The sequence below is a fragment of the Ictidomys tridecemlineatus genome, chromosome 6 (genome assembly GCF_052094955.1).
Source record: "Ictidomys tridecemlineatus isolate mIctTri1 chromosome 6, mIctTri1.hap1, whole genome shotgun sequence".
NCBI classification, from domain to species: domain Eukaryota; kingdom Metazoa; phylum Chordata; class Mammalia; order Rodentia; family Sciuridae; genus Ictidomys; species Ictidomys tridecemlineatus.
In genome coordinates, this window is record NC_135482.1 from 8,707,936 (window position 1) to 8,734,166 (window position 26,231).

At 45.5% G+C, this 26,231-nt stretch overlaps 1 protein-coding gene across 1 annotated transcript in view; it reads left to right on the forward strand.

The window, feature by feature from the left end:
• The first annotated feature begins 48 nt into the window (after nt 1-48).
• Nucleotides 49-26,231, forward strand: part of Fam227a (family with sequence similarity 227 member A) — a 55,691-nt gene continuing 29,508 nt past the window's right edge. The window contains exons 1-9 of the mRNA XM_078052727.1: nt 49-478; nt 3,988-4,223; nt 6,857-6,939; nt 14,777-14,852; nt 15,421-15,497; nt 19,123-19,269; nt 21,529-21,630; nt 22,101-22,205; nt 24,477-24,600. Of these exons, the coding sequence (XP_077908853.1) occupies nt 4,082-4,223; nt 6,857-6,939; nt 14,777-14,852; nt 15,421-15,497; nt 19,123-19,269; nt 21,529-21,630; nt 22,101-22,205; nt 24,477-24,600 (856 nt within the window). The 5' untranslated portion in view covers nt 49-478; nt 3,988-4,081. The remainder of the gene's footprint in view (nt 479-3,987; nt 4,224-6,856; nt 6,940-14,776; nt 14,853-15,420; nt 15,498-19,122; nt 19,270-21,528; nt 21,631-22,100; nt 22,206-24,476; nt 24,601-26,231) is intronic.

Here is a 26,231-nt window from a genome sequence, read left to right on the forward strand (position 1 = left end):
AGACCCGACGCGTGCCTACGAGAGGCACCGGAAACTTTTGGTGGTCTCCCTTTGGTTTATCAAGTGGATGATAGAAAGGAAATGTCTTACGGAGCTGTAAGGCGCCTGTGTCATACGACAAAGAGGAACAGCACTCACCCTCCCCACAAACACATTGGTCTGGTCGTCCGCGGGCGTCGCCTTGGTAACGGCGTCTCGCCGACTCCCGGGAGGCTCCAGGCGGTTCCATTGTTGTGGAAAAGGTGAAAGTAAGGACCGCGCCCGGTGTTGCCTGGAGAACGCCGAGACTCACAGTAGCAAAATGGGCCTCTCCCCGACTCCCTTCCACCCACTGCTCCCCACGGCCACAAAGCAAAGAGCGCCCCTTCTTGGTGGATGTAGGGCCGCGGTGCTGGGCCAGGCACAACTTTGCTGGGTCCTTTGAGGGACCCGCGGGGAAACCCGCCCCAAGTTCCTTGGATTCCTCGGAAGCTTTTAGGTAAGACAATGGACAGGTGCACTGCGGCAGCCTCTCCCTGCTCCCTGACTCTCCTGGGCGGCCTCGGGTAAAGGGCACTGAGGCCCAGGGACCGCCTCGGAGTCTCCCAGCGAGCAAGGGGCAGAGAATTCGACAACTCCTCATCTCCAGGAGTCCTAACAGCATTTATTTATTGGCGCCATTTGGTAAATGAAAAAACTCGGGTCATTCAAGGAATATTTATTGGCTGCTTAGTGGATGTACCAGGTCATCCATGCAACTAGGGGACATGATCCAGAGGTGCAGTTCTCCTCCAATTATGCCACGCTGCATTACAGAGCGGAGAGTTCTATGCCCTGGCACCAAAATCTGCACTGTTCAGACCAGAACTGTTCATTAAAAACATAGCAGGCCACATATATAATTTTAAAATTTTAGTAATTACATTTTATAAAGTCAAAACAAGACCCCCCCAAAAAAAACAAGTAAAATTAATGTGAATATTTCAACCCCTTATGTCCATGATATTCTCATTGCAAATATAATCAATATTTTAAACTTTACACTGCTTTATTTTTGTTTTTATTTTGGTCCAGGGATGGAACCCTGAGTCACTCAACCACTGAGCCACACTCCCTGCCCTTTTTTGTATTTTATTTAGAGACATGGTCTCACTGAGTTGCTTAGGGCCTCGCTTTTGCTGAGGCTGGCTATGAACTCGCAATCCTCTTGTCTGAGCCTTTCAAGCCACTGGAGTTACAGGTGTTTGCCACTGTACCCAGCTAGTTTTTTAATTTAAATTAATTAAAATTAAAATTTAGGGGCTAGGGATGTGGCTCAAGCGGTAGCGTGCTCCCCTGGCATGCTGCGGCCCGGGTTCGATCCTCAGCACCACATACAAAAACAAAAGATGTTATGTCCGCCGAGAACTGGAAAATAAATATTAAAAAATTCTCTCTCCCTCTCTCTCTCTCTCTCTGTCTCTCTCTCTCTCTCAAAAAAAAAATTTAACTAGGCATGATGGTACATGCCTGTAATTTTAATGGTTTGGAAGGCTGAGGCAGGAGGATGGCAAGTTGCAGGCCAGCCTTGGAAATTTTGTGAGACTCTGTCTCAAAAATAAATAAATAAATAAATAAATAAAAGGGCTGGAGATGTAACTCAGTGATACCAAAAAAAATTAATTAAATTAAAAAAATTTTTTGAATTTTTTTTAATATTTATTTTTTTTTTTAGTTCTCGGTGGACACAACATCTTTGTATGTGGTGCTGAGGATCAAACCCGGGCCACACACATGACAGGCGAGTGTGCTACCACTTGAGCCACATCCCCAGCCCAATTAAATTAAAATTTAACTTTTAGTCACACCAACCAAATTAAGGGCTCAACTGTCACATGTGACTAGAGGCTACTGTATTGAGTAGCCTTTCCAACCTTGCTACCCTATGTTTGGATGACAATTTCCTCTCCCTGTTATCTAATTAACTCCAGTTTCTTCTTTTGACAACTTGACTTCCTTGATTAGATCAAAACACTATTTAAGTCCTCTAGCACTGTGCAGTGCCCTTCTAAGCAATAGTGACAGTTGTAATTCATTTTAATTCATAATTATTTTTCATACATTATAATTAATTATGTAATCATTTGATTTTTACAAGTCTTCCCCAGTAGATATAACCCCCATTAGGATAGGGTTCAAGTCTGCTTTAGTTTCACCATTCTCTCCCCAGTAGGAGCACTCTACTGGCTTTTGGCAGAATTGAGTAATTGAATGACTAAAAGTTAAAGTGAACAGGTCCAAGGTCAGCATTGTTTTTACATGCTAGAACATGTTAAATTTAAGTGGGATATTCACGTCTCAGTGGCCAAGATGCACTGCTGCCTGGGGATAGAGCCTTTGACAGTGCTGGCCCTAGGACAGCTACTTAGTGAATCTAGATTTATTCCTCCTTCTCCTCCCCAAGTAGCAGGAAGCAAGAAAAGCTGGGAAAAGAGTGTGTATCTTAAACATTTCTCTAAGCAGCATGCTCTTCAATCCTCCCATTAGGCATGAGTGATAAGGTTAAGCTAAAGCAAGAGGCCTGTGTATGTACGTACTGTGTATGTGTGTACTGTGTATGTATGTATTGTGTGTGTGTGTGTGTGTGTATTGTCTGGAGATAGAACCCAGAACCTTAAAAAGGCTAGGCAAGCACTGTACCACTGGGCCACATCCCCAGCCCCAAAGCAGAAGGCTTTTTGACAGTGTCACCTAAGTCTGGCTTCTCTGAGAAGATGTTGCCATTTTCTAGTCCTGCTGGGGGATGGGTGGGAGGCAACTGAGAAACCCTACAATTTGGGTATCTCCTCTCACCCCTCTCCTCTTGGCCTGTATGGCTAAAGGCTGGGACCAGGAGGGAGCAACTATATTGTCCAGGGCCTGAGCTGGCCTTTCCACAGTCCTAGTGACTTGGGGCAGCCAAGACGGGTAGCCTTTTTACACCAGAGAGAAGTGTGGGCATGAGTCTAAAAGAAATCAAACACTGCATGAACTGAACCACTAAGGCGTAATTGGCCTGACGGAGAAAGATGTAGAAGCAAATCATTCCCATCCAACGTTCTAAGTGCTGTCATAAAGGATGAAAGTAGAAACCTGAGGGTCTCAAAGGAGATATGGTACTCGTGTCACCTGGGATGAGTCCAGTATGGAACAGCATATGCAGAAGCAGAGAGGCACAGAGGGTGCAGCATGCATGACCAGGGACCAGAAAGGTGGCCAGTGGGCTGGGCGTATAGGATGCGTCACAGCTGGGGAGAAGCAGACGGCCTGAACCAGGAGAGAGGGAAGGAGAGTGTGGAAAGGCATCCAGGTTTATTTTCCCAACATACTTGACCTTTTCTCCCTAGTTCCATCTGTATGTTCTGCTTGAGGACAGGGTCTAAGTCTTGGGCTTCATTATAACCAGGTCTGTAACACTAGGCTCTGGATATGGAGGGCCCACAAATGGTGGTGATAGCCCCTTGGCCAAGAAACAAGGACTCAGGAGAGCAGGCAGCCTGGAAGAGTAGTGAGGAGACTAGTTTTCTGAGAGGGAGCAGAAAGCCCCAGGTAGATGGAGAGTCTGGTGCTGAGGAAATGGACCCAGTATCCTAGAATCACAGCATCTGAGATCTGGAAAGGGTGTTAGAGCCACTTAATTCAAATCTCCTCCTTTTTCAGTTGAGTCTCAGAGAGGCAAAGAGATTCAATTTCATTTCTGGTTTGGAAACCAACTTGCCTGGTGATCTGGAGCGCTAAACTTTTTAGTGTTCTAGGCTTTTTATTTTAAGTGGAGAGAAGCACGGGCCTCAGCAGGTAAAAAGAACAATTGGGTGTACCTGGAGGTCCTCAGTGAAGAGGGGCTTCCCGGACAGGCCTCCCCCACCCCCCACCCCGTACACTTGTGTGGCGAGCCTGGCCAGCCGCCCTGCTGAGCAGGTGAGTGGGTCCGTCTCCTCCTCCTGTGTTTTCTAAGATGGTTGTATGCTATTTGCGATTTGTGATTTCCAGGAGGATGACTGAACCAACAGCAAGATTGGAGTGGGAAATGACAAGCTTTTAAAAGTGAAAACTCTTTGATAGCCAATTTACAAGAAATTGGACAATGGATTGTTCCAAGAAGATGGAGGTCATCAATGTCATCGCCTTACCCATGATACCAGTGGATGAGAAGCTGGTGGTTTCGCTCAGTGCACGGAGTGCAAGGGAGAGGGCTGGGAGGAAGGACATTCAGGAGCACCGCCCCTGTATCCTCTGGTGGATCACCAGCAATCAGACCAGATGCACCCGAGTGCCACCACTGAGGAACAGTGTTACAGTCTTGGCATTCATCACTCACTAGTCCATGCTAGTAACATCCGTTAGGTCATTAATTCTTTTTCTTTTCTTTTTTTCGGGGGGCGGGGTACTGGGGATTGGACCCAGGGGTGCTTTACCACTGAGCCTCGTCCCCAGCCCCTTTAGTTTTTATTTAGAGAAAGGGTTTCGCTAAATTGTTTAGGGCCTCACTAAGATACTGAGGGTGGCTTTAAGTTTGCAATCCTCTGCCTCAGCCTCCCAAGCTGCTGGGATTATAGTGGGGCGCCGCACCCAGCAATTCATTAATTCTTAAGCCCTACCTAGCCTCTAAAACAAGATGAGACTGTGAAGGGTTGTTTGACCTGTGAGGTTGTTGTTGTTGTTGTTGTTTTGTTTTTGTTCTTTTGAGGTAGTGGGGATTGAACCCAGGGGTGCTCTAGATATCTCCCCAGCCTTTTTTATTTTTCATTTTGAGACATAGTTTTGCTAAATTGCTGAGGCTGGCCTTGAACTTGCAATCTTCCTACCTTAGCCTCTCAAATAGCTGGCATTACAGGTGTGCACCACTGCACCTGTCTTGACTTGAAATGAAGGAAGGGTCCTGGATGTATTTGTTGAAAGAATAAGGAAGAAGAGGGAAAAGTCTAATTTTTCCCAGGGTCTCCTTTCCCTCTGTCTTCTAAGAAATAGTAGGCCAACCCTCCGTCCTCAGACAAGTGACCTTTGGCCCAGCTTTCTGCCTCAGGTTGCCTTCACCTCTTCTCACCCACCAGCCCTTCTGCCTTGGCTCCACATCTGCCCCTCTGGCATCCTCCAGGGTCTGCCAGCACCCATCTTCCCTGGTCCTGTCTTCCTTGATCCTCATCTCACTCCTGAACTGAGGCATCGCAGAACCCCCTCTTCTGGAGGACCACAGAGCCCATCCAGCAACTAGACCCTTCAGAGATTATAAATAACCCCCAGACTTTCCCACTCATACCTTCGAGTGCTGCGCGTGTCATCCCGCACCCCTCCCCTTCCAGCCCTCTCCAAAGCTCCTCAAGACGCAGCAGCAAGGCGGGAGCCCATGTGAATCTGCCCCCGGGTCTTGCTTTGCTGGGCCTCTTTCGAATTCCCCTTCTTTCTTCTTATCCCACACTCATCTCAACCTGAGCAATCCATTTCACTTATGGTTTGTCCTCTCCCTTCTTGGCATCTGCATTTTTCAATTGTTCTCTGATTGGTAAGAGCACTTGAGGGTAAAGGAGGTAAGAGAGCTTTGTATGAGAGGAGAGAGAGGAGTGTGGCACTTTTCCAAAGGCTATCTCCTACACCAGCAGAGGCTCAGACAGGAAGAAATGCAAGAGTTAAGAGCGTAAGGAGGGGGCCGTAGAACTGAGCATATTTTAACTGTGATAAACAAGGTCAAGATACTCTGACCCAGTCATCCCTCACCTGAAAAATCCCTCTTAAATATTCCAAGATATAGAAACGCTCTCTGCATGGCCCTGTGGCCTCGCAGCGTTAGTTACTGATGTGGGAAAGAAGAGGCTGGACCCCTGAGGAATTTTCAGGAAGCAGGTTTATTGACTGCAGAGTCCAGAGAGGCTAAAACATTCTCTGGACCAAGGATTTGGAAAGTCTTTGAACTTTATACCCAGTGGGAGGAGGGGCTCCAAGATTTACATTTTTGTAGGAGTCTACATGACTGTATTATATTTTTTTTCTTGAGTTCACAGAAAGTGCTTTTGTCCCACCTTTTAGATTAGTCAGAGGTTTTACAACAAAAGCAGAAGTGATATCATCGAGTCTGTGGCCAAACTTAGTTTTTGCAAGCAGAATAACTTAGTCCTCACAAGAAATAGGAAGTCCTGTCCCACGCTGAATTTTTTTTTTGGTAGAAATTTTTGCTAATGTTCTATTATAAAGCTCTCCAACAAGAAGAGGAATTTATATGTTACAAATATCATGGGGGTTTCTGCTTAATTACGGTAAGGTTCTTCTGGGTGAGTGGGGTCTCTGGTCTGCTTCATTGTAACTGCAATAAGTTGTAAATAGCTTAAATATTCAATAGCTTAAATGTATTAAGGTGCAACCTTTAAGAGGATTAGTATATTATTGAACATTCCAAGATATAGAAACCGCTATATCTGTACGGTAATGAAGATTACCATACAGAAAATGCCCCTAATAATAGCCGGAAAAGTCAGAGCAGTAAAACAGGCATCCACTGAGATTGCAATTATGTATGTAAAAAATAATGGAAGGAAATCTCCCCTGAGTCTAACAGAATCGTTAGCCTGGTGGCATTACAAATGGTTCTTTGCTCTTTTTTGGTATTTCCCAAGGTGTCTGCAATATGATCAGCTTTCATTTATACTCAGAAAGCAATTCCCTTAAGATGAAAAGGTGAGATGGGGCTTGGGGTGTAGCTCATACTTACCTAGCATGTGCAAAATCTAGATTCCATCCCCCAGGAAAAGTGTGCATATTTGCAGAGAAAATAACTGGAGTGACAGGGCCGCCCTCTTTGCCAGGCAAGCCCCACCTTCTTGTGGGTGATTACTGCCTGGAGACTTTCCTTAGCTGCCTCACCTCCCAGCCTGCCTAATTGGCTCCATGCTCCAGGTGCATCAGAAGATTGGGAATATGGACCTAGAGCACAGCCCGATGACTGACAGTCTGGTGAGTTTAGGTCCTAGAGCTGAGGCAAGTATTGGGGGGCGGGGGGTCATCAAGATGTTGCAGTGCCCTGCATGCTCCTCCACATTTTTGAAAATATGTGAATATTTGAAAGTTTGTTTTGCAAAAATTTTTAAATTTAATAGAACCAGACACGGGGTGGCACATTCCTGTAATCCCAGCAGCTCAGGAGGCTGAGGCAGAGGAGGATCAAGAGTTCAAAGCCAGCCTCAGCAATTTAGTGAGGTTGTACATAACCTAATGAGACCATGTCTCGAAATAAAAAAAATAAAAAGGTCTGAGGATGTGGCTCAGTGGTTAAGTGCCCCTGGGTTCAATCCCTGGTATAATAATAATAATAATAATAATAATAATAATAATAATAATAATAATAATAGACTTTCTAAACAAAGTTTGACATTCACAGAAAATTTGAATGGAAAGTAGTTTCTCCATATACCCCCAATCCCCAGCATACAACCTCCCTGAGGATTCCACACCTCAGTTGTTACAATCCATGAACCTGCATTGACACACTGTTACCACTCAGCATCCCTGGTTGACACGGGGTTCATTCTGGGGCTGCACATTCTGTGGGTTTGGACACATATGACCTGCATTTCCCATTGTACCTGTAGAATAGTTTCACTGGCCTAAAACTCCTCTGGGCTCTGTGTGTTCATGTCTCCCTACCCTTAATCTGGCTACCACTGATTTTTTTACTGTCTTTGTAGTTGTACTTTTCTTTTTTTAATTTTAATTTTTTAGAGTTTTAATTTTTTTAATTTGTTCTAATTAGTTATTATGACAGAAGAATGCATTTTTGACACATTGACACAACGGAGCACAACTTCTTATTCTTCTGGCTGTACATGGTACAGAGTCACTCCAGAAGTGTAATCATACATGTATATAGGATAATAATGCCTGTCTCATTCTACCATCCTTCATGTATCCACAGCCCTTCCTTTCCCCTCACTCCCCTCTACACAATCCATTGGTTCCTTCATTCTTCCCTACACCTTCCTCTCCATGGATCAGCATCGGCTTATCAGAGAAAACATTTGGGCTTTGTTTTTTTGGGATTAGCTTATTTCACTTAGCATGATATTCTCTAGTTCCATCCATTTACCTGCAAATGCCATAATTTGATTCTTCTTTAAGGCTGAGTAATATTCCATTGTGTATATGTACCACATTTTCTTTATCCATTCATCTGTTGACAGTCATCTAGGTTGGTTCCATAGTTTAGCTATTGTGAATTAAGCTGCCAAAAACGTTGATGTAGTATGTTGTCTTTAAATCCTTTAGCTATAAACCGGTGAGTGGGATGACTGGGTCAAATGGTGGTCCCATTCCAAGTTTTCTGAGTAATCTCCATATTGCTTTCCATAGTGATTGCACCAGTTTTTTAATCCCACTAGCAATGTATGAGTGTACCCTTTCCCCCCACATCCTCACCAACACTTATTATTGCTTATAATTTTTTTAAATTCTTTTTTTTTAAAGAGAGAGTGAGAGAGGAGAGAGAGAGAATTTTTAATATTTATTTTTCAGTTCTCGGCGGACACAACATCTTTGTTGGTATGTGGTGCTGAGGATCGAAACCGGGCCGCATGCATGCCAGGCGAGCGCGCTACTGCTTGAGCCACATCCCCAGCCCCAATTGCTTATAATTTTGATAATTGCCATTCTAACTGGAGTGAGGTGAAATCTCAGTGTAGTTTTGATTTGCTTTTCTCTAATTGCTAGAGATAATGAACAATTATCATGTTTTTTTTCATGTTGGTTGATTGATTGCATTTCTTCTTCTGTGAAATGTCTGTTCAGTTCCTCAGCCCATTTATTGATTTGTAGTTTTACTTTTTCCAGAATGTCATAGAATTGGGATCATACAATATATAGCTTTTTCAGATGGGCTTTCCTCACTTAGTAACATGAATTTGAATTTCTCTTCTTGTCTTTTCATGGTTTGGTAGCTTATTTCTTTAGTGTTCAGTAATATTCAATTGGTTGGGTATACCATAGTTTATTTATTCACTCACTTACTTGGGGCATCTTAATTGCTTCAAAGCTTTGGCAATTGTGAATAAAGCTCTTAAAAACAGCCCTGTCTAGGGTTTTATGGAGGTGGATATCAGTTTTCAGCTTCTTTGGTAAATACCAAGGAGCAGAATAGCTGGATCTTGTGGTAAGAGAATGTTTACTTTTGTTAGAAACTACCAAACTCTCTTCCAAAGTGATTGTACTATTTTGTCCTCCCACCACTGATTAGTGAGAGTTCTTGTTGCTCCGTCTACTCACCAACATTTGATGGTGTCAGTGTCCTGGATTTTGGCCATTCAAATTGGTATGTTTTAATTTGCATTTCTTTGATGACATGTGATGTGGATCATATGCTTGTTAACCTTCTGTTTATCTTCTTTGATGAGGCATCTATTAAGGTCTTAGGTCCAATTTTTAATGGAGTTATTTGTTTTCTTAACCACTGAGTTTTAAGAGCTTTTTGTGTATTTTGATCAACAGTTCTTTATTAGACATGTCTTTTGCAAATATTTTCTTCCAGTCTGTGACTTGTCACTTCATTGTCTTAACAGAGTCTTTGGCAGAGCAGAAATTTTTGATTTTAATGAAGTCCAGCTTTCCTCCTTTCATGGATTGTGCCTTTGGTATTATATCTAAAAAGTCATCACCAGGACCAAGGTCAGGTTTTCTCCTGTGTTATTCTTTAAGGGCTTTACAGATTTGCATTTTACATTTAGGATTGTGATTCACTTGGAGTTAATTTTTGTGACATCTGGAGTTCTTAACTCAAGAGTTGTGCACACTGAATCTTCAGCAATTCATCAATGGTAGGCTAGGTTTTTCAGCTGGTTCATGTGGAAGTTTCTGCTCCTGGGTTATGATTATCTGCATCTGCTTGTCACCCTCCCAACCGAGGAGGGTGCCCTGTGACTTTGATTCTCTGATAGGTCTAAGAAAAGTCGACTTTTCAGCTTTCTACTTATGAGGATATAGTGGTAGTTTCTGAGCTCCTTAAGTGTTGGACCATAAACTGGAAGTCTGAGGGTTAATTTTGATGCATTTTTATCAAAAAAAGTAAAACAAGCCCTCCAATAATTCCCTGTCTGTGTGTCTGTGTGTCTGTCTCTCTCATTCTCTCTGTCTCACACAGCTTGTGGGAGGCAGGCATTTGAAGGTTCGCTGCGCAGCCGGGTGCGGCTGAGCCCCTGTGAGAGGAAGAACACAGGCTTGAGTCCCCTGCCCGTGCCTTTTGGCTGTCTTTCGATTTGGTACCAGTATGTGTTTGATTTTTATTTTCAAATGAACTTAAGAACTCTGGGGCTTATGAAGAGTATTTGAAAATGAGAGTAACAAAGCAGCGTCACCTGTCGGAGTTGTACCCAGGACCTGCCCCTCCGCGGAGTGGGGTGTGTCATCCAGGGCTGCCCGGATTGTTCATGGGCCTCCCTGGGCACCTGCGGCGACGAGGAGGGGGTTGGGAGCGATGAAGACTTACTTTGGGGGCGCGGGATGCTGCGGGCAAGTCCTCGCTCTAACTGCAGGATTCCCGTCCACACGGAGGTCACTCACCCGCAGTCTGGGCCCCCGCCTGGGCTTCCCTGTTTTCATTGTTCTGCACCAGGGGCCAGGGGCCTCAAGGTCAGTCCTGCGCTGGCCGAGCAGAGCGCGCCCTCTCTGGTGGCCTGTGTCCTGCTGCTCCCTATTCTTCGCACAGGTCTATTTGGCCTGCTTTCCAGTGTCTCCGGGCTCAGTGAGAGGGACTCCACGTGAAAGCCCAGGCCATCTGTTGGTAGTGCCCTTCTGTAGTTCAAGAGGAGAAGCTCTGTATGTCCTGGTCCTCACTGGGGCCCCGGTGCTGTCCCTGGCCTTCCACCTCCCCCTCCCCCTCCTCCCCCGACTGGCCTTCTTCCCTCCTCCTCCTCCCCCTCCTCCTCCCCCTGGCCTTCTTCCTCCTCCTCCTCCCCCTCCTCCTCCCCCTGGCCTTCTTCCTCCTCCTCCTCCCCCTCCTCCTCCCCCTGGCCTTCTTCCTCCTCCTCCTCCCCCTCCTCCTCCCCCTGGCCTTATTCCTCCTCCTCCTCCCCCTCCTCCTCCCCCTGGCCTTCTTCCTCCTCCTCCTCCCCCTCCTCCTCCCCCTGGCCTTCTTCCTCCTCCTCCTCCCCCTCCTCCTCCCCCTGGCCTTCTTCCTCCTCCTCCTCCCCCTCCTCCTCCCCCTGGCCTTCTTCCTCCTCCTCCTCCCCCTCCTCCTCCCCCTGGCCTTCTTCCTCCTCCTCCTCCCCCTCCTCCTCCCCCTGGCCTTCTTCCTCCTCCTCCTCCCCCTCCTCCTCCCCCTGGCCTTATTCCTCCTCCTCCTCCCCCTCCTCCTCCCCCTGGCCTTCTTCCTCCTCCTCCTCCCCCTCCTCCTCCCCCTGGCCTTCTTCCTCCTCCTCCTCCCCCTCCTCCTCCCCCTGGCCTTCTCCCTCTTCCTCCTCCCCCTCCTCCTCCCCTCCTCCTCCCCCTCCTCCTCCCCCTGGCCTTCTTCCTCCTCCTCCTCCACCTCCTCCTCCCCCTGGCCTTCTTCCTCTTCCTCCTCCCCCTCCTCCTCCCCCTCCTCCTCCCCCTGGCCTTCTTCCTCCTCCTCCTCCCCCTGGCCTTCTTCCTCCTCCTCCTCTTCCTCCTCCTCCCCTGGCCTTCTTCCTCCTCCTCCTCCCCCTCCTCCTCCCCCTGGCCTTCTTCCTCCTCCTCCTCCCCCTGGCCTTCTTCCTCCTCCTCCTCCTCCTCCTCCCCTGGCCTTCTTCCTCCTCCTCCTCCCCCTCCTCCTCCCCCTGGCCTTCTTCCTCCTCCTCCTCCTCCCCCTCCTCCTCCCCTGGCCTTCTTCCTCCTCCTCCTCCTCCTCCCCCTCCTCCTCCCCTGGCCTTCTTCCTCCTCCTCCTCCCCCTCCCCCTCCTCCTCCCCCTGGCCTTCTTCCTCCTCCCCCTCCCCCTCCTCCTCCCCCTGGCCTTCTTCCTCCTCCTCCTCCCCCTCCTCCTCCCCCTGGCCTTCTTCCTCCTCCTCCTCCCCCTCCTCCTCCCCCTGGCCTTCTTCCTCCTCCTCCTCCCCCTCCTCCTCCCCCTGGCCTTCTTCCTCCTCCTCCTCCCCCTCCTCCTCCCCCTGGCCTTCTTCCTCCTCCTGTCCATCACCCCCCTCTGCTGCTCTGGCCGTCTTAACCCTACTCCTTCATTTCCTGCCAGTTCTCCACCTTACCTTTCTCACCCCTCCCACCCTGCATCTTGCTTCCCACCAAGTTCTCTGCCCCATATCCTGGCCTGACGATTCCTCCACCATTTTAGTTTCCTCCTCACCCAGCTTGTCCAGTACTGATTTGGAGGGTCAGTTAAACTCTTGGGTCAATCTTTTTGTCACACTTTTAACAATTTAAATAGCAATGTGATGCATACTATTTCTAAATTTTCAAACCAACTACAAGTATACAAGAATTAAAGTCACAGGGCAAGTCACAGCCCCCATTTCCCTCATTCACCCTAAGGATTGCTAATCCCAGCTGCGTGTATCCTTTTGGAACTTTTATTTTCCATCCTGGAGATTGAACCCAGGGGCACTTTTCCCCTGAGCTACATCTTCTAGTCCTTTTAATTTTTTTAAATTTTGAGGCAGAGTCTCACTACGCTGCCCAGGCTGGCCTTGAACTTGTGATCCTTCCACCTCAGCTCCTGAGATGCTGGAATTACAGGCGGGCTCCGCCCTTTCAGATCTTCTTTAGGTTATTATTTTCATAGGTATTACATAATTTGGGGTTATTGTTTTCTATTTTTGACAAAGCCATGACTGTTACTTTGTAACCTGTGTTTGTTTTCTCTTATTCCTTTTCTCATTTATTTTTAGCATAGATACTTCTTAGAGATTTTATAAGTCAGTACTACTGACCTGCCCTATCTTTCAGTGGCTGTGTAATATTCTGTAGGTTGAAAATGGCATAATTTATTTAATTCATCCTTAATGCTAAATGTTTCAGTGGCACTTTGATGATACACATTTGAATATTTTTGTGCACGTACCTTAGTGATCATTTGCAAGTATTTCTACAGAGTAGAGCCTTATAAATAAATTTATAAAGTCAAATTGTTTTTCATAGTGGTGAAGCCATTGACAGGAGAGAGACCAATAGCATTAGTCTCTCTACCCCATTCTTGAGTAAAGCTTCAAATTAAATAGTGGGTAAAAGTAAAGCAAAGTGCACACATACACACACACACACACACACACACACACACACACACACACACACTGTTTGGAATGATTCCCCGTAAGGTGAAAAGTACACTCTCTGTGTTGCTATGTAGTCATCTGTGGGAGAAAGCGTATGCTTTTGAGGAGAACTGTCAAAGTTTAAATTTCTGCTTTACTGTTCCCTCAAATCCTGACATTGGGGAAATGGGTCTCAATTTCCTGTAAAACATGGCAGTAACGTATCTACCTTATAGGGTGCTACAGTACTTAGCTCAGGACACAGAAGTTCACCTGACTCTCAGCAGAAGTGTTTTATGTGTATAAATGCGTAGGAAATAAATCTGGAGGAATCTACACCAAATGGTTACACAGGGTTAGCTCTGCAAAGAGGAGGGGATCCAAAGGATATGAACTCTTTTACTATTACATTAGATTCTTCTATAATGTTAGGATATTTTAAAACAATAAGCATATGTCACTTCCTATGATTTTTTTTAATAATAATTTTTGAAACCAGGAAGAAGAATGAAGTTACCTTCCCAGAAGCAGGCTCTGGTGGGGGACTAGGGAGCATGAACATAGCTCCTGGGTGTTCTTTTTTTTTTTTAATATTTATTTTTTAGTTTTCGGCAGACATAACATCTTTGTTGGTATGTGGTGCTGAGGATCGAACCCGGGCCGCATGCATGCCAGGCAACATCCCCAGCCCTCCTGGGTGTTCTTGATTGCAGGCAGAACCTACAGGTGGGGTAGTGGGACTGCAGGAGCAACTTTGAGTGCCCATGTGACCTGGAGGAAGGAAGGGACCCCTTGCCTCTCCTCCTTGCCGCTCTGCCCAGGCAGCTCACAACTGCTGCTGAATCAGAACCATCCCTGGCCACCTTGGCCACCCTGGCCACCTTTTTGGGTCATGGTTTGCCATGCCCTTTATGCACTAGGCAGTGGCTGACTCAGCTCCTGCTGCCAGATGGCTTCCCCAGCCTCTGTTCCATCTGGTAGACGGCAGGCACCTGGCACGGGATGACTGCTGTCCTAACGCAGTGCTGGGCTTTTGGTTGATGATCAGTGCAACTTGTGGGTCACTGACGTTCATTTTTCTTTCTTTCCTTTCCTAAGGGGCAGGAGTGGAGAGTCAGAGTGATCAAGAGACGACTCTTGTGAGGTCAGGGGTGTCATGATTAATAACAATAGTGGTTTCCCCTTAGTGAGCAGCCCTATCTGCTAGCCTTTGTGAGAGTATTTTAAAGTGCATAAGATACTTTATCTCTGATCCTTGTAAGGACCTTCATGAAGGTGGGTATTGTTATCCCCTTTTACAGAGAAATTCAACTGGAGCTTATAACCTGTGAGGCTGTGATTGGAACCCTGTTCCAAATCCTGTCCTCAGAGGGGCAGTGTGAGAGGACTGTGGTGTGGAAGACAGATTGATGACACTTGGGGAGGATTCAGTGACACTGAGGGGCACAGATGGTGCCGCCTGGGGGAAGACAGGAAGTGTTGGCCACAGACTTCTCCAAGCCTTTTGGGTACCAACAAGGAAGAAGCCTTGGTCCCCAGGATTTGCATTAATCCCTAATGCCCCATTTTTTTTCTTCCTGTTTTTTTTTTTAAGGCAATTGAGAAATTTGAATTGGAGAAGAAGGCTTTAAGAGAGAAAAGCCACAGTCACGTCAGCGCAGGAGACAGAGGCAAAATCCCTTCTCATAGCCTTGATGGGGTTGTCGTGGATTTGATTTTTTTAGTTGGATATTTTAAGCTTTGGTTTGCTTTTCTGCATGCTGGGGACTGAACCCAAGGCCTTGCTAGAAGCAAGCACTGCACCATCCTGTCCCAGCCTCACCCCTGAGTTTTCAGTTTTGGAAACATAATTGGGTAGGAAATTGGAGTTGCAGGTGAGGAGACTCAAATCTGACTTCCTCATGTTGGGCAAGGACAGAGGGAAGAGGGTACCATTTAGGGACCAGCTAACTATGTGACACAGGACTCTAGGTGCTTTCACTCTGGGTCCTTTTAAAAACATTTTGTGGAAGAGGAAACAGGGCTAGGGAGAGGGGAGCAACTTGCCTAAGGCCACATAGTTGTCCCCTCTTGGTCTAATCTGATAGGGAGGGGGATCTTGGTCGTCAGACCCAAGGGACCTAGTGAGATCAGCAGGATGAGCGTCATTGGGCAGCGCAGGTTGAGTGACGAGTCCCACCCAGCAGTGCACACCACCTGTGGCTTCTCATTTCTGATCTCTTTTCCTCGGTTCTGCAGTCAAGAAACAGCAAAGAACACCGTATATATGCCAAGGCTCCGAATTCAAGAGTGCCAAGTCTTCCTTTGTGAAAAAGGTAAGGAACTGATTGCTGTGTCTGTTTTGGATTGGTTTCTATTAGGCAAGAAATAGGTTTTACTCCGGGAGAGGGGAATTTGGTGACTGGGTGGAGATTGAGTGGAAAACACAGAGTTCTCTTTTTCAAAGAAGATCTTAAAATACTTTGACAACTTTGGAATTTCTCATGACACCCTCAAAAGGGCAGAGATGACCCCAACCCCCGAGGAGGGGCATTGCAGAGCCGTGTGTGCTATTTTTAGAACTGAGAATGTATTTCTCCTTAGAAACAAAGCCTTTGGGTCTTGCTGAGGTGCCACAGGGCCTTCCTGGACTGTCCACACAGCAGGTTTCTGAGGGGCTGCTCTGACTCTCAGGAGAGGCTAGTTACGGAGATCATTGCTGATGCCCCTGGAAATGGGATTCAGGATTAAAGTTAGGTGATGTGTCCAGGGTCCTGCAGCTCATCCATGGAAGGGCTCTGTTTCCCGTTTAGTCCTCTGACCTGCATTCAGGCCCCCTCTACTGGCCCTCGGCAGCAATCTGGCTCCGTCTCACAGCCACCCACTTAAGAATCTCCCTGGGGACTAGAGGTTCCATCCCCAGCACCAAAAAAAAAAAAAAAAGATTTTTCTCTGCTTGTTCTTTAAACTACCCAAGAGATAAGCATTCAAAGCTTTAAGTGCTTTGGCTGGAATAAAAGAGAATAAAATCATAGCATTTGCAGGTAAATGGATGGCGCTAGAGAAGATAATGCTAAGTGGAGTCAGCCAATCTCTAAAAAGCACATGCCAAACGTTTTCTCTGATATAAGGAGGCTGATTTATAGTGGGGTATGAAGAGGGAGCACAGGAGGAATAGACAAACTCTAAATAGGGCAGAGGGGTGGGAGGGGAAGGGAGAGGGCGGGGGTTAGTAAGAATGGTGGAATGTGATGGACATCATTATCCAAAGTACATGTATGAAGACATGAATTAGTATGAACATACTTTATATACAACCAGAGATATGAAAAATTGTGCTGTATATGTGTAATAAGAATTGTAATGCATTCTGCTGTCATTTGTTTTTAAAAGATCAATTAAAAAAGAACCCCTAACTTGAAATTACTTTTTTTCACATATAAATTGTATTTAAATACTTAGCTGTGTTATGTGATCACTGTGATCTGTCCATTGCTTTTATTTTTTGCTATTTCATCTCATATCACAATTTCCTTCCTCCGATCACACTAATACCCTTGAAGATGCTCTGTATGTGGGAACCAGAATGCTACCTAAGTCTAACCATAGGTGTGTATCTTGCATTTGACTTAATTAAATTTAATTGCATTTATATAGAAAATTGGTATGATGTATAGTTCAAACATGAAGAAAAAAGATCATTTTGGAATTCTCTCAAGTGTTGCTGTGGTAGAAGAAGAGTCAGGCAGATGCTCTTTTTATACCACTATTTAGGTTTAATCTAAGCAAGTGAAATTTACCTTTATTATGAATGTTAAAGCTTAATGTAAAGTCTTTGTTGATCTATTTGAATGCACATGTAATTTTTTCTTATAATCTTTGGCTATTCTATGTTTTTTTGCTGTTTTGCATTAAAGTAATCACATTTCAAAAAATATATAAATAAATAAATGCTTGTGCTGGGGTTATGGCTCAGTGGTAGAAACTTGCCATGCATGTGTGAGGCACTGGTTTTGATTCTCAGCTCTGCATATGAATAAAATAAAGATCCATCAACAACTAAAAAAAAAAAGCTTTAAATGATGGACAGTGTGAAACACTATGCTATTTTGTTAGTTGTCAACGGTCCTTTATTATTATTATTATTATTATTTTAATTTATAGGTGGTGCTTAGAATTGAACCCAGTGCCTCACACATACTAGGCAAGTGCTCTACCACTGAGCCACAGCCTCAGCCCACTATTTTTCTATATTTTAGACCAGAAAATTCCAAAACAGCAAGAAGACTCATGGTTGAGGCTGCATTGAAATTGTGTTACTCACCATTGGTGGTGGCTGAGCAGGTATAAGTGTCCTGCCCAAGGTGGCCCAGCTAGTAAATGGCAGAGCTGTCATCTGACTCAGGGTTGATGCAGCAGATCACCAAGCTGCTCTCCCACTGCCAGTACCACAGCTCAGTTAGAAAGTAGTTCCATTACTGGGCACAGTGGCACAGGCCTGTGATCCCAGCAGCTCGGCAGGCTGAGGGTAGGCAGAAGGATCACACGTTTGAGGCCAGCTACAGAAAAATAGTGAGGCCCTAACCAACTTAGTGAGACTGAGACCCTGTCTCAAAATAAAAAATCAAAAAAAGGTCTGGGGATGTGGCTCAGTGGAAAAGTACCAAAAAAGGGGGGAAATATGTAGTTCAGTCTTACAGAAAGTTTCTAGTGGGTGCCTTTGGGTGAGGAGAATCAACTCCCTCTTTCTACTTTTCTATGTTTTAATATTTTTATCATCATCACGTTTTCATTTTGTTAAAAAATGGTAGTGGTAGTACAGCACCTGCCTAGCATGTGTGAGACACTGGGTTCAATTCTAAGTACCACATATAAATAAATACAATAAAGGTCCATCAACAACTAAAAAAAATATTTTAAAAAATCAATTGAATGGTATATATTAAATACTATAAAGATGATCACAGCCTTTGATTTAATATTACCATTTTAAGGAATTTATGCAAAATAAGTGACCCAAGGGGGAGTAGAACCACATGCTCCAAGATATTAATGACAGCAGTGTTTATTGGAAGTAGTTGGTGAGTAAATTAAATTGTAGTGTTTTATTTGTTGTTGTTGTCATTTTGTGTATGTGAATTGAACCTTTACTGGTTTACTTTACTGCTTTACTGATGAGCCACATCCCCATCTCTTTTAATTTTTTTTGAGACAGGGTCTCACTAAATTACTGAGGCTAGCCTTGAACTTGTGACACTCCTGATTCAATCTCCTGAATTGCTGGGATCACAGGCCTGAACCGCTGTGCATGGTTAAATTATAGCATTTAAAAAAATTTTTTTAGTTGTAGATGAACACAATACCTTTATTTTATTTTTAGGTGGTGCTGAGGATTGAATCCAGTGCCTTCCACATGTGAGGCGAGCACTCCACCAAGGAGCTACAGCCCCAGCCCTAAATTATAGCTTTTTAACTAATAATTTCGGGGACAATGCAACTAGATTTAAAAAAAAAACTCAAGTAGATAAAGCAGGATGTAAAAGTGTGTGTGATGGGCTGGGGATGTGGCTCAAGCGGTAGCGCGCTCGCCTGGCATGCGTGCAGCCCGGGTTCGATCCTCAGCACCACATACCAACAAAGATGTTGTGTCCACCGAGAACTAAAAAAAGTAAATATTAAAAATTCTCTCTCTCTCTCTCCTCTCTCACTCTCTCTTTAAAAAAAAAGTGTGTGTGATGATTAAAGGTACATAAATATATTTGGATACATTTGCTCAAAGCCTTAAAGGAGAATAGAAATCATATGAATAGGTAAGGGGTTTGGTTAAAGGGTACTGGGTCTTGAACACCCTCTCATTTTCTGTGTCTATACTGTCTTCATAATAAAAAGAGGAAAGTATTCTACTATTTTAAACTGTCAAAACAGTGGTCCCCATTTTCACATTCCATTCTTTTGCTTCAGAAAATAGCAGAAAAGAATCTTCTGGCCGAGCTATACCAGCCTCCCAAATTTAACGACTCTGGGCCCAACAACCTTCCCAATGGAGTGGACTTCTGCGACATGGTGGGCAACGTGATTCGGGCAGAGAAAAACACCTTGAGTGGCAAGGTAAGGAAAGAGAGCTGGCAGCCCACCCAGCCAAGGGCCAACTCTGGGCTATGGGAGGGGTGGCAGGGGGTGGGCAGGCACAGTTGTCCCCCTTTCACAGCCTAGGAGGGACTGAGGATTCTGCTCAGGGCCACATGCTCCAGGGAACTAAGCTGAGTGAGTAACCACAACCCAAGTTCACTCCAAAACCTAGATGCCTGGTCTCCAGGGGGTCTTGATGATCCTCCGATTGCCAAAACATCTGGAGTACGCACCTTCATAGGTACATGTCTTTTTTATAATTCTATACATGTTCCTCTGACAGCTACTCCATTGCATATTGGTGAGGTGAACTTTTTTCCTTAATCACACATTAGCTGTAATATTTTCTTCCTGCCCCTCCTGGTGAGTACAGTACCATGAGAGCTTGCTCTAGAGCCTGCTGGTACCTCAGGAGGGGAGGATGCCAAGCCCAGGGGACCCACGTGCTCATGCTGATGGGAGAGAACAGGAAAGAGGCCAGCAGAGGAGGACACCAGGAAGTAGCCCCAGCAGCTATACAGCTCGGCCTCTTCCTCCATCACAATTGCTTAACTCCTGTGTCCCCAGAGCAGCTCTGGTCATTGACCCCTCAGTTCTTAACTAGTTGCCCTGCCTTTCCTGGGACCCAGCATCTTGGACCATCTCTTCTACCTTTACTTCTCCACCCACCCTCCCCTCTCTCTCTCTCTTTTCCTCCTCTCCTCCCCGCCACTCTCCTTCCTGCTCTTCTTCCTGACCTCTTCCTACTGCTTGGCTGTGGCCATGTCTGAATCACTCCCATCCAAGTGAGAGGAGAAATGAAGGTACACAGCCCGGTGGCAGACACCAAGGAAGCATCCAATAAATGTTGTGTGTTATATTCTGACAGTGGCAGCTTCAGATCAAGGGCAGGTTTCAGATCAGTTACATAAGAATGAAAGCTAAATTTTCTGCTGCCCTGAGCTCATAGATAATTTTTTAAAAATTTTAGAATTCCATGCCCTTCCTTCCTTCCTTCCTTCCTTCCTTCCTTCCTTCCTTCCTTCCTTCCTTCCTTCCTTCCTTCCTTCCTTTCTTTCTTTCTTTCTTTCTTTCTTTCTTTCTTCCCTCCCTCCCTCCCTTCCTTTCACAGTGCTGGGGATAAAACCCAGGACCTCATGCATGCCAAGCAGGCACTCTACCACTGAGCCACATCCCCAGTTCCCGTATGTTTATTATTAACTCAGAAGAATCTGATGATCCAAGTGGTGAAAGCTGCTAACACAGACACAAAAGCCTAACTCAGTGAAGCACCAGGAATACACAGACAACACTGGCTCGCAACTTAGTGTGAATTGTTGATATTCAGGACCAAAAGATGATTTATATAAAAAAATGTTTCTGTGGGGGGGGACTGGGGTTGTGGCTCAGTGGTAGAGCACTCGCCTAGCATATAGGAGGCCCTGGGTTCCATCCTCAGCACCACATAAAGATAAATAAATAAAATAAAGGTATCCAATTACAACTAAAAAATAAATATTTTTTTTTTAAAAAAAGAAAAAATGTTTTGGAAGCCTGAGAGCTATATAAACAATAGTTCTGAAAACAGAAAGGAGTAGAGAGGAATTTTCTGGTCCAGTCTTTTCCGTTTGTATGATATCTTCGTGGGTTGCTGAAGGTTGTTGTTAGTTGGCCTTGGGGGTGAGAGCTGGAACAGCTGGCATGGAATCCCGACTAGAGTTAGTGTTCCAGTCCTGGCTTGGCCACTTGCTGGCCGTGTTACTCTCAGCTCGTCAGTCCTCAGTCTCCTGACTTCTCTAGCCTCTCATTTCCTAGTCCGTGATGGTGGATGTGTATCATAAGATTATTGAGGGTTAAATGGGAATACATAAAACACCTGGCTTAAGGCCAGGAAAATTGTGGGCACATACTACAAGATTAAGTGGCTTTTTTTCTTTCTTTTTTTTTTTAATATTCTTTAGATGCTGATAAACCTTTATTTTATTCATTTATTTATATGTGGTGCTGAGAATTGAACTTGCTAGGCAAGTGCTCTACCACTGAGCCACGACCCCAGCCCTGAGCAGCATTTTTGATGACTCCAAAATTATGGACTCCAAAGATGACTGGCAGGAGATGGTGCTCTTTGTAACAATAGCAAACCACCACGGCACGGGCGGAAAGGCAGGTTTTGAGTGAAGACAATTATGAATCTGGTTGTGGTTCAAGGTGAATTTAAAAAATAAAAATAATATAGGTTTTGTGTTTTTCTTCCCCAAGTCTTTCTGTTCAGAGAGTGAATTAGAGAAGTTTCTCTCTTCTCCTTCTCCCAGAACCTTGTGGCTGGATAGCTTTTGGTGGATGTTTCATGAAAGGTACCAGGTAAATGAGGAACTGATTGTTTCTTTGGTTTGCTTACTTTTCTTTAGAACAAGTTCCAACCTCTTTAACCTGAGCTACCAGCTCCTTGGATCCCGTGGATCATCCCTGCAGGCTCTGTGTCACTCTGTCTCCTCCCTACTCAGGTCTTACCTGTGGACCCCGTACATCATCCATCACCCAATGTCCTCTGGCTCCCCCAAGCTTTAGGAACTAGTCCATGTTAGGTGACTGGCCCAGGGCAGTGCTGAGAATAGAACTCAGGACCCATGACCCAGAGTTGGTGTGCCTCCTTCAACAGCACACTGCCTCTGGGCACATGCTTTGTGACTCTGATGCCAAAGATGAGTTGGTTATTTCATAAAGCATGTGAGGTTCATTAGCTGGAGAAGAGGATCCCTGAAACTGAGAGTCATGCTTGGCTGTCTCAACAAGGGACTCAATAATTCCTTCCCCATTTCTGTTCCCGGCAGCCAAACAAGGAGGTCCAGAACAGGCTTCTCGACAGGATAGCCTGGCACTATGCCTCCCTCTTGTTTCATCAACCCAGATCACATTTCGTGGAGGCACTCTTGAAAGTGAGTATCGTCCACTGCCTAGGAAAACATGATGTTGGGATTCTGTTCCCCTCTAGTGTCGAAGGATGCCCTAAGCATCCTTTACATAAAGCAGTAAGTAGAAAGTTGTGGTATCGTCGCCTTCTTCACAACTAAAATACTCAGGGTTTCACTCCAGGTGAACTGGGCTGCACAAAATAATCACACAGAGACAGAGATAGCTTTTTCTTTGGGTCCTCTGACCTTAAGGCGGGGGTGGGGGGATAGGGTGGTGGAGAGAGAAAGTGGGAGGGGCAGATGCTGAACCCTTCCATTGAGGAGAAGCCATTCAAAGGAGGCAAGGGGTCAGGTTTCAGGGGGTTGAGTCTAGCTTTGTGATGTCTGCTGACAGCAGGTGACTGACATCTAGGAAGGCCACACCCAAAGGCAGAGCAAGAGAAGGGGACATACAAAGGGCATTTCCATGGAACATTCTATCCTAAACAGGGCAAAGGAGTAGCATTACAAAGGAACAGGTGAATGTAGCTCCTGAAGACACTCCTTCTACTTCCTGGGCTGGGACAACACCCAAGTCACCATGAAATGCAATGACTGGTCAGAGCCTCTTGCTTCAGGATGGAAGGTGTGGGTTACTCAGAGTGGCTCCCCACATGATATCTCTGAAACCACTTATAATGTAGCAGCTATGAAAATATAATAGAATTCTACATACCCACAAGGAGAGCTATAATCATATATTTTAAGTGAAAAAGCAATTCATACAACTCTATGTTCAAATATATACACAGTCATGCACCACAAGTGACAGTTTGGTCAACAGTGGATTGCATGTTATGGCTGTGACATGAGATTATATTTCCCAGGGACATCACAGCAGTCTTAGTTTATGTAAGTACACTCTGTGGTGTTCATTCAGTGACAAAGTGAATCAATAATGCACTTCTTATAACACAGCCCCATTGCTGGGTGGCACTTGACTGTATGTGTACGTGCCAAAGAAGAGAAGAAACTTTGAAAAAATATTTACCAAACTCTTAACAATATTTATCTCTGAGGACTGCAGTTATGAGAGTCTTTCCTTTTCTATTTTATATATTTCTGTGAGATTTAAGTAAGCCTGGAATGTTAAAATTAAAAGTGTGAACATACATATGTACTTTTTAGATGTGTGTGAACATAAGTACTGAAGGGATTGCTAGGAGAAAACATGACTGTATACTTTACATGACTGGGGTGAGGGAGGGCTTTCTAAATATGACTTGGAGGAAACAAGGGAAAAGACCAATAGTTTATATAATTTTTAAAAATTAATACAGATAAAATTAAGAGGCAAATGACACACTGCAAAAATCCTGATGGCACACATGTTACACGATATAAAGGCCCATTACCGCCTTGGCCAATGGTAACAGGGGGATGTATCTCTTGCCATCTTGTTGATGCACTTTGGCCAAGCTGCAGAAGGGGCTAACGGCTCACATAAAGGGGCTCCAGGGAGGGAGGAGGCTGTTGGCCAAACATAACTTGATGGGTGAGGAGCAACCCTCTTATAGGATAAGGAGATATGGAGGCAGCAGAAGACAGACTTACTTCCCTTAAGAACAGGAAGTGGGGCTAGGGATGTAGCTCAGTGGTCAAGCGCTTGCCTAGCATGTGCAAGGCCCTGGATTTAATCCCCAGGGCTGCAAAAACAAGAAACAAACAAACAAACAACAACAACAAAAAAAAAACAGTCAGGGCTGTCCCCAGCACATCTTGGTGGCACATGCCTGTAATCCCAGTAGGAGACTGAGGTGGTAGGAAAGAGTTCAAAGCCAGCCTCAGCAATTTAGTGAGGCCCTAAGCAACTCAGCCAGACATTGTCTCTAAATAAAATATAAAAAAGGACTGGGAATGTGGCTCACTGGTTTAGTGCCCCCTTGGATTCAATCTCCCGTGCCTAAAAAGGAAGGAAAAAAAAATAGGACTGTGGCACAGTGGTACTCGCCTATAATCCTGTGAGTCCAGGTTGGGGCAGGAGGATTGCAAATTCAAAGCCAGACCCTCAGTAATTTAGCAAGACTCTGTCTCAAAATGAAACATAAAAAGGACAGGGGATATAGCTTAGTGGTAAAGCACCATGGGTCCAATCCCTAGTACTGGGGCGGTGGGGGGGGGGAGGAGAAAAGAGAAAAAAGAAAAAAACAGCAGGAAGGCAGCTTCTCCATGGAAAAGAATTTTAGTGCAGGTCCTTTCTGAATTCAGGGCTCTGACCTGTCGAGAAGGTTGCCTGAGCTCTGCTTGTCCCCCTAGAGGTTGCCGTCACTTTTGAGCAAAGCCCTGTACACCAGCTTCTGCTGCTGCTTCCCACAGTCCTGGTTCAACACCCACGAATTCAAGTCGGACATCTGCGACACCATCAACCTGTGGATGACAGGTGAGAGCTGGCTGCTGCTCCCGGGGGCTGCAGTTCCGGAAGGATGCTGTCCACCAGAGCCTAGGTGATTCTCATGGGCCATCATGCCTTCATCAGGGCCATCTTCCTTTCCTTTCCTAAATACCAACGAGAGTACAGTGTCTGGTGAGAGCCCCCAGGAGCATGAGTTTTCCTGCTGCCTCAAGGCAGTCCCAAGAAACCCCTTCTAATCCAGGTTTGGGCCCAGCTACATCTACAGGGAGCTTGGGAGCCTCTCTTAACACATACCCAAGTTTCAGCTCAACCCTGATAGTTAGCCACGTGCCATGGGTTGAAGGACTCAAAAGCAGTAGCTGGTTAGATAATCCCAGCTTTCTACCCTCCATGTGACCAAGGGGCCCACCATGGCCTCTCCATCCAGCACCCACAGCCACCCTTCAGTGCCCTTCCCCACTGCCCCAGCTCAGCCTAGACATTGCCTAAGGTCATTGAAAACTTCTATTTATTGCAAGGTTCCTTTGTGCCAGATTCTGTGCCAAGTAAGCACTTTTAACCTGTCCTCTTGTGCTGGGGTTCCCAAAGTCTCCCCACACACATTAGAAGAATTCATGGGTCTCAGCACACAGCTGAAGTCACGGCTGAGCTTTATGAATAAGGATGCAGTAAGGATACTCGGCTGGATCCCAGGGTGAAAGACAGGCTCCTTTGTGCTGTCCCCCTCCCACAAAAAGTCCCACGCAGCCACTCTTCCTCCTGCCATGAAAATGTAGCAACTTGTATGTGATCTCGCTGCCCATTAAAGATGCAGTGGACAAAGTTTCATCAGTACTTCTCACAGTTCTAGAAAAGAAGGTGTGTGGCATAAGCCACACCATGCAATCTGGGCACAGTGAGCCCTCTTGGTATCAGAGAAAGTTTTGTATCAATGTAAGGAACTGTTTACCCGTCAACTTCCCAGCCACCAGCCAAGAGCCAGTCTAGCAGGCTTTTCTAAGGCCTCTCTAAGGCCAGCAGTCTCAGACCTGCTGTGCTAATGTTTTTCTTTTCTTTTCTCTCTTTCTTTCTCTCTCTCTTCCTTCCCTCCCTCCCTCTCTCCTTTCTTTCTTTCTTTCTCCTTCCTTCCTTCCTTCCTCCCTCCCTCCCTCCCTCCCTCCCTCCTTCCTTCCTTCCTTCCTTCCTTCCTTTCTTTCCCAGGACCTCACGCGTACTAGGCGAGCACTCTACTCTGAGTCACAACCTCAGCCCCCACTAATGCTTTTCTTTTTTTTAATTAATTTTTTAATTTATATATGACAGCAGAATGCATTACAATTCTTATTACACATATAGAGCACAATTTTTCATATCTCTGGTTGTGTACAAAGTATACACCAATTCATGTCTTCATTCATGTACTTTGGATAATGATGTCCATCACATTCCACCATCATGGTTTTCTGAAACCCATTTAATCCTCTTAACATGGAAGATCAATGAAGTTCAACAGCAAAGGAGGGGCAGGGATTAGTTCCAGGGCTGGTCCCTCCCAAGCTAGGCCTCTGACCACTGTGACATTCTGCCTCCCGTTCTCTGACCCTCGCCTCGCTCTTCCTTTTTCCCAGTCTTTTGCCCAAGGCTTTATCTTCTTCCAACTCATCCTCAGTAATCAAGGA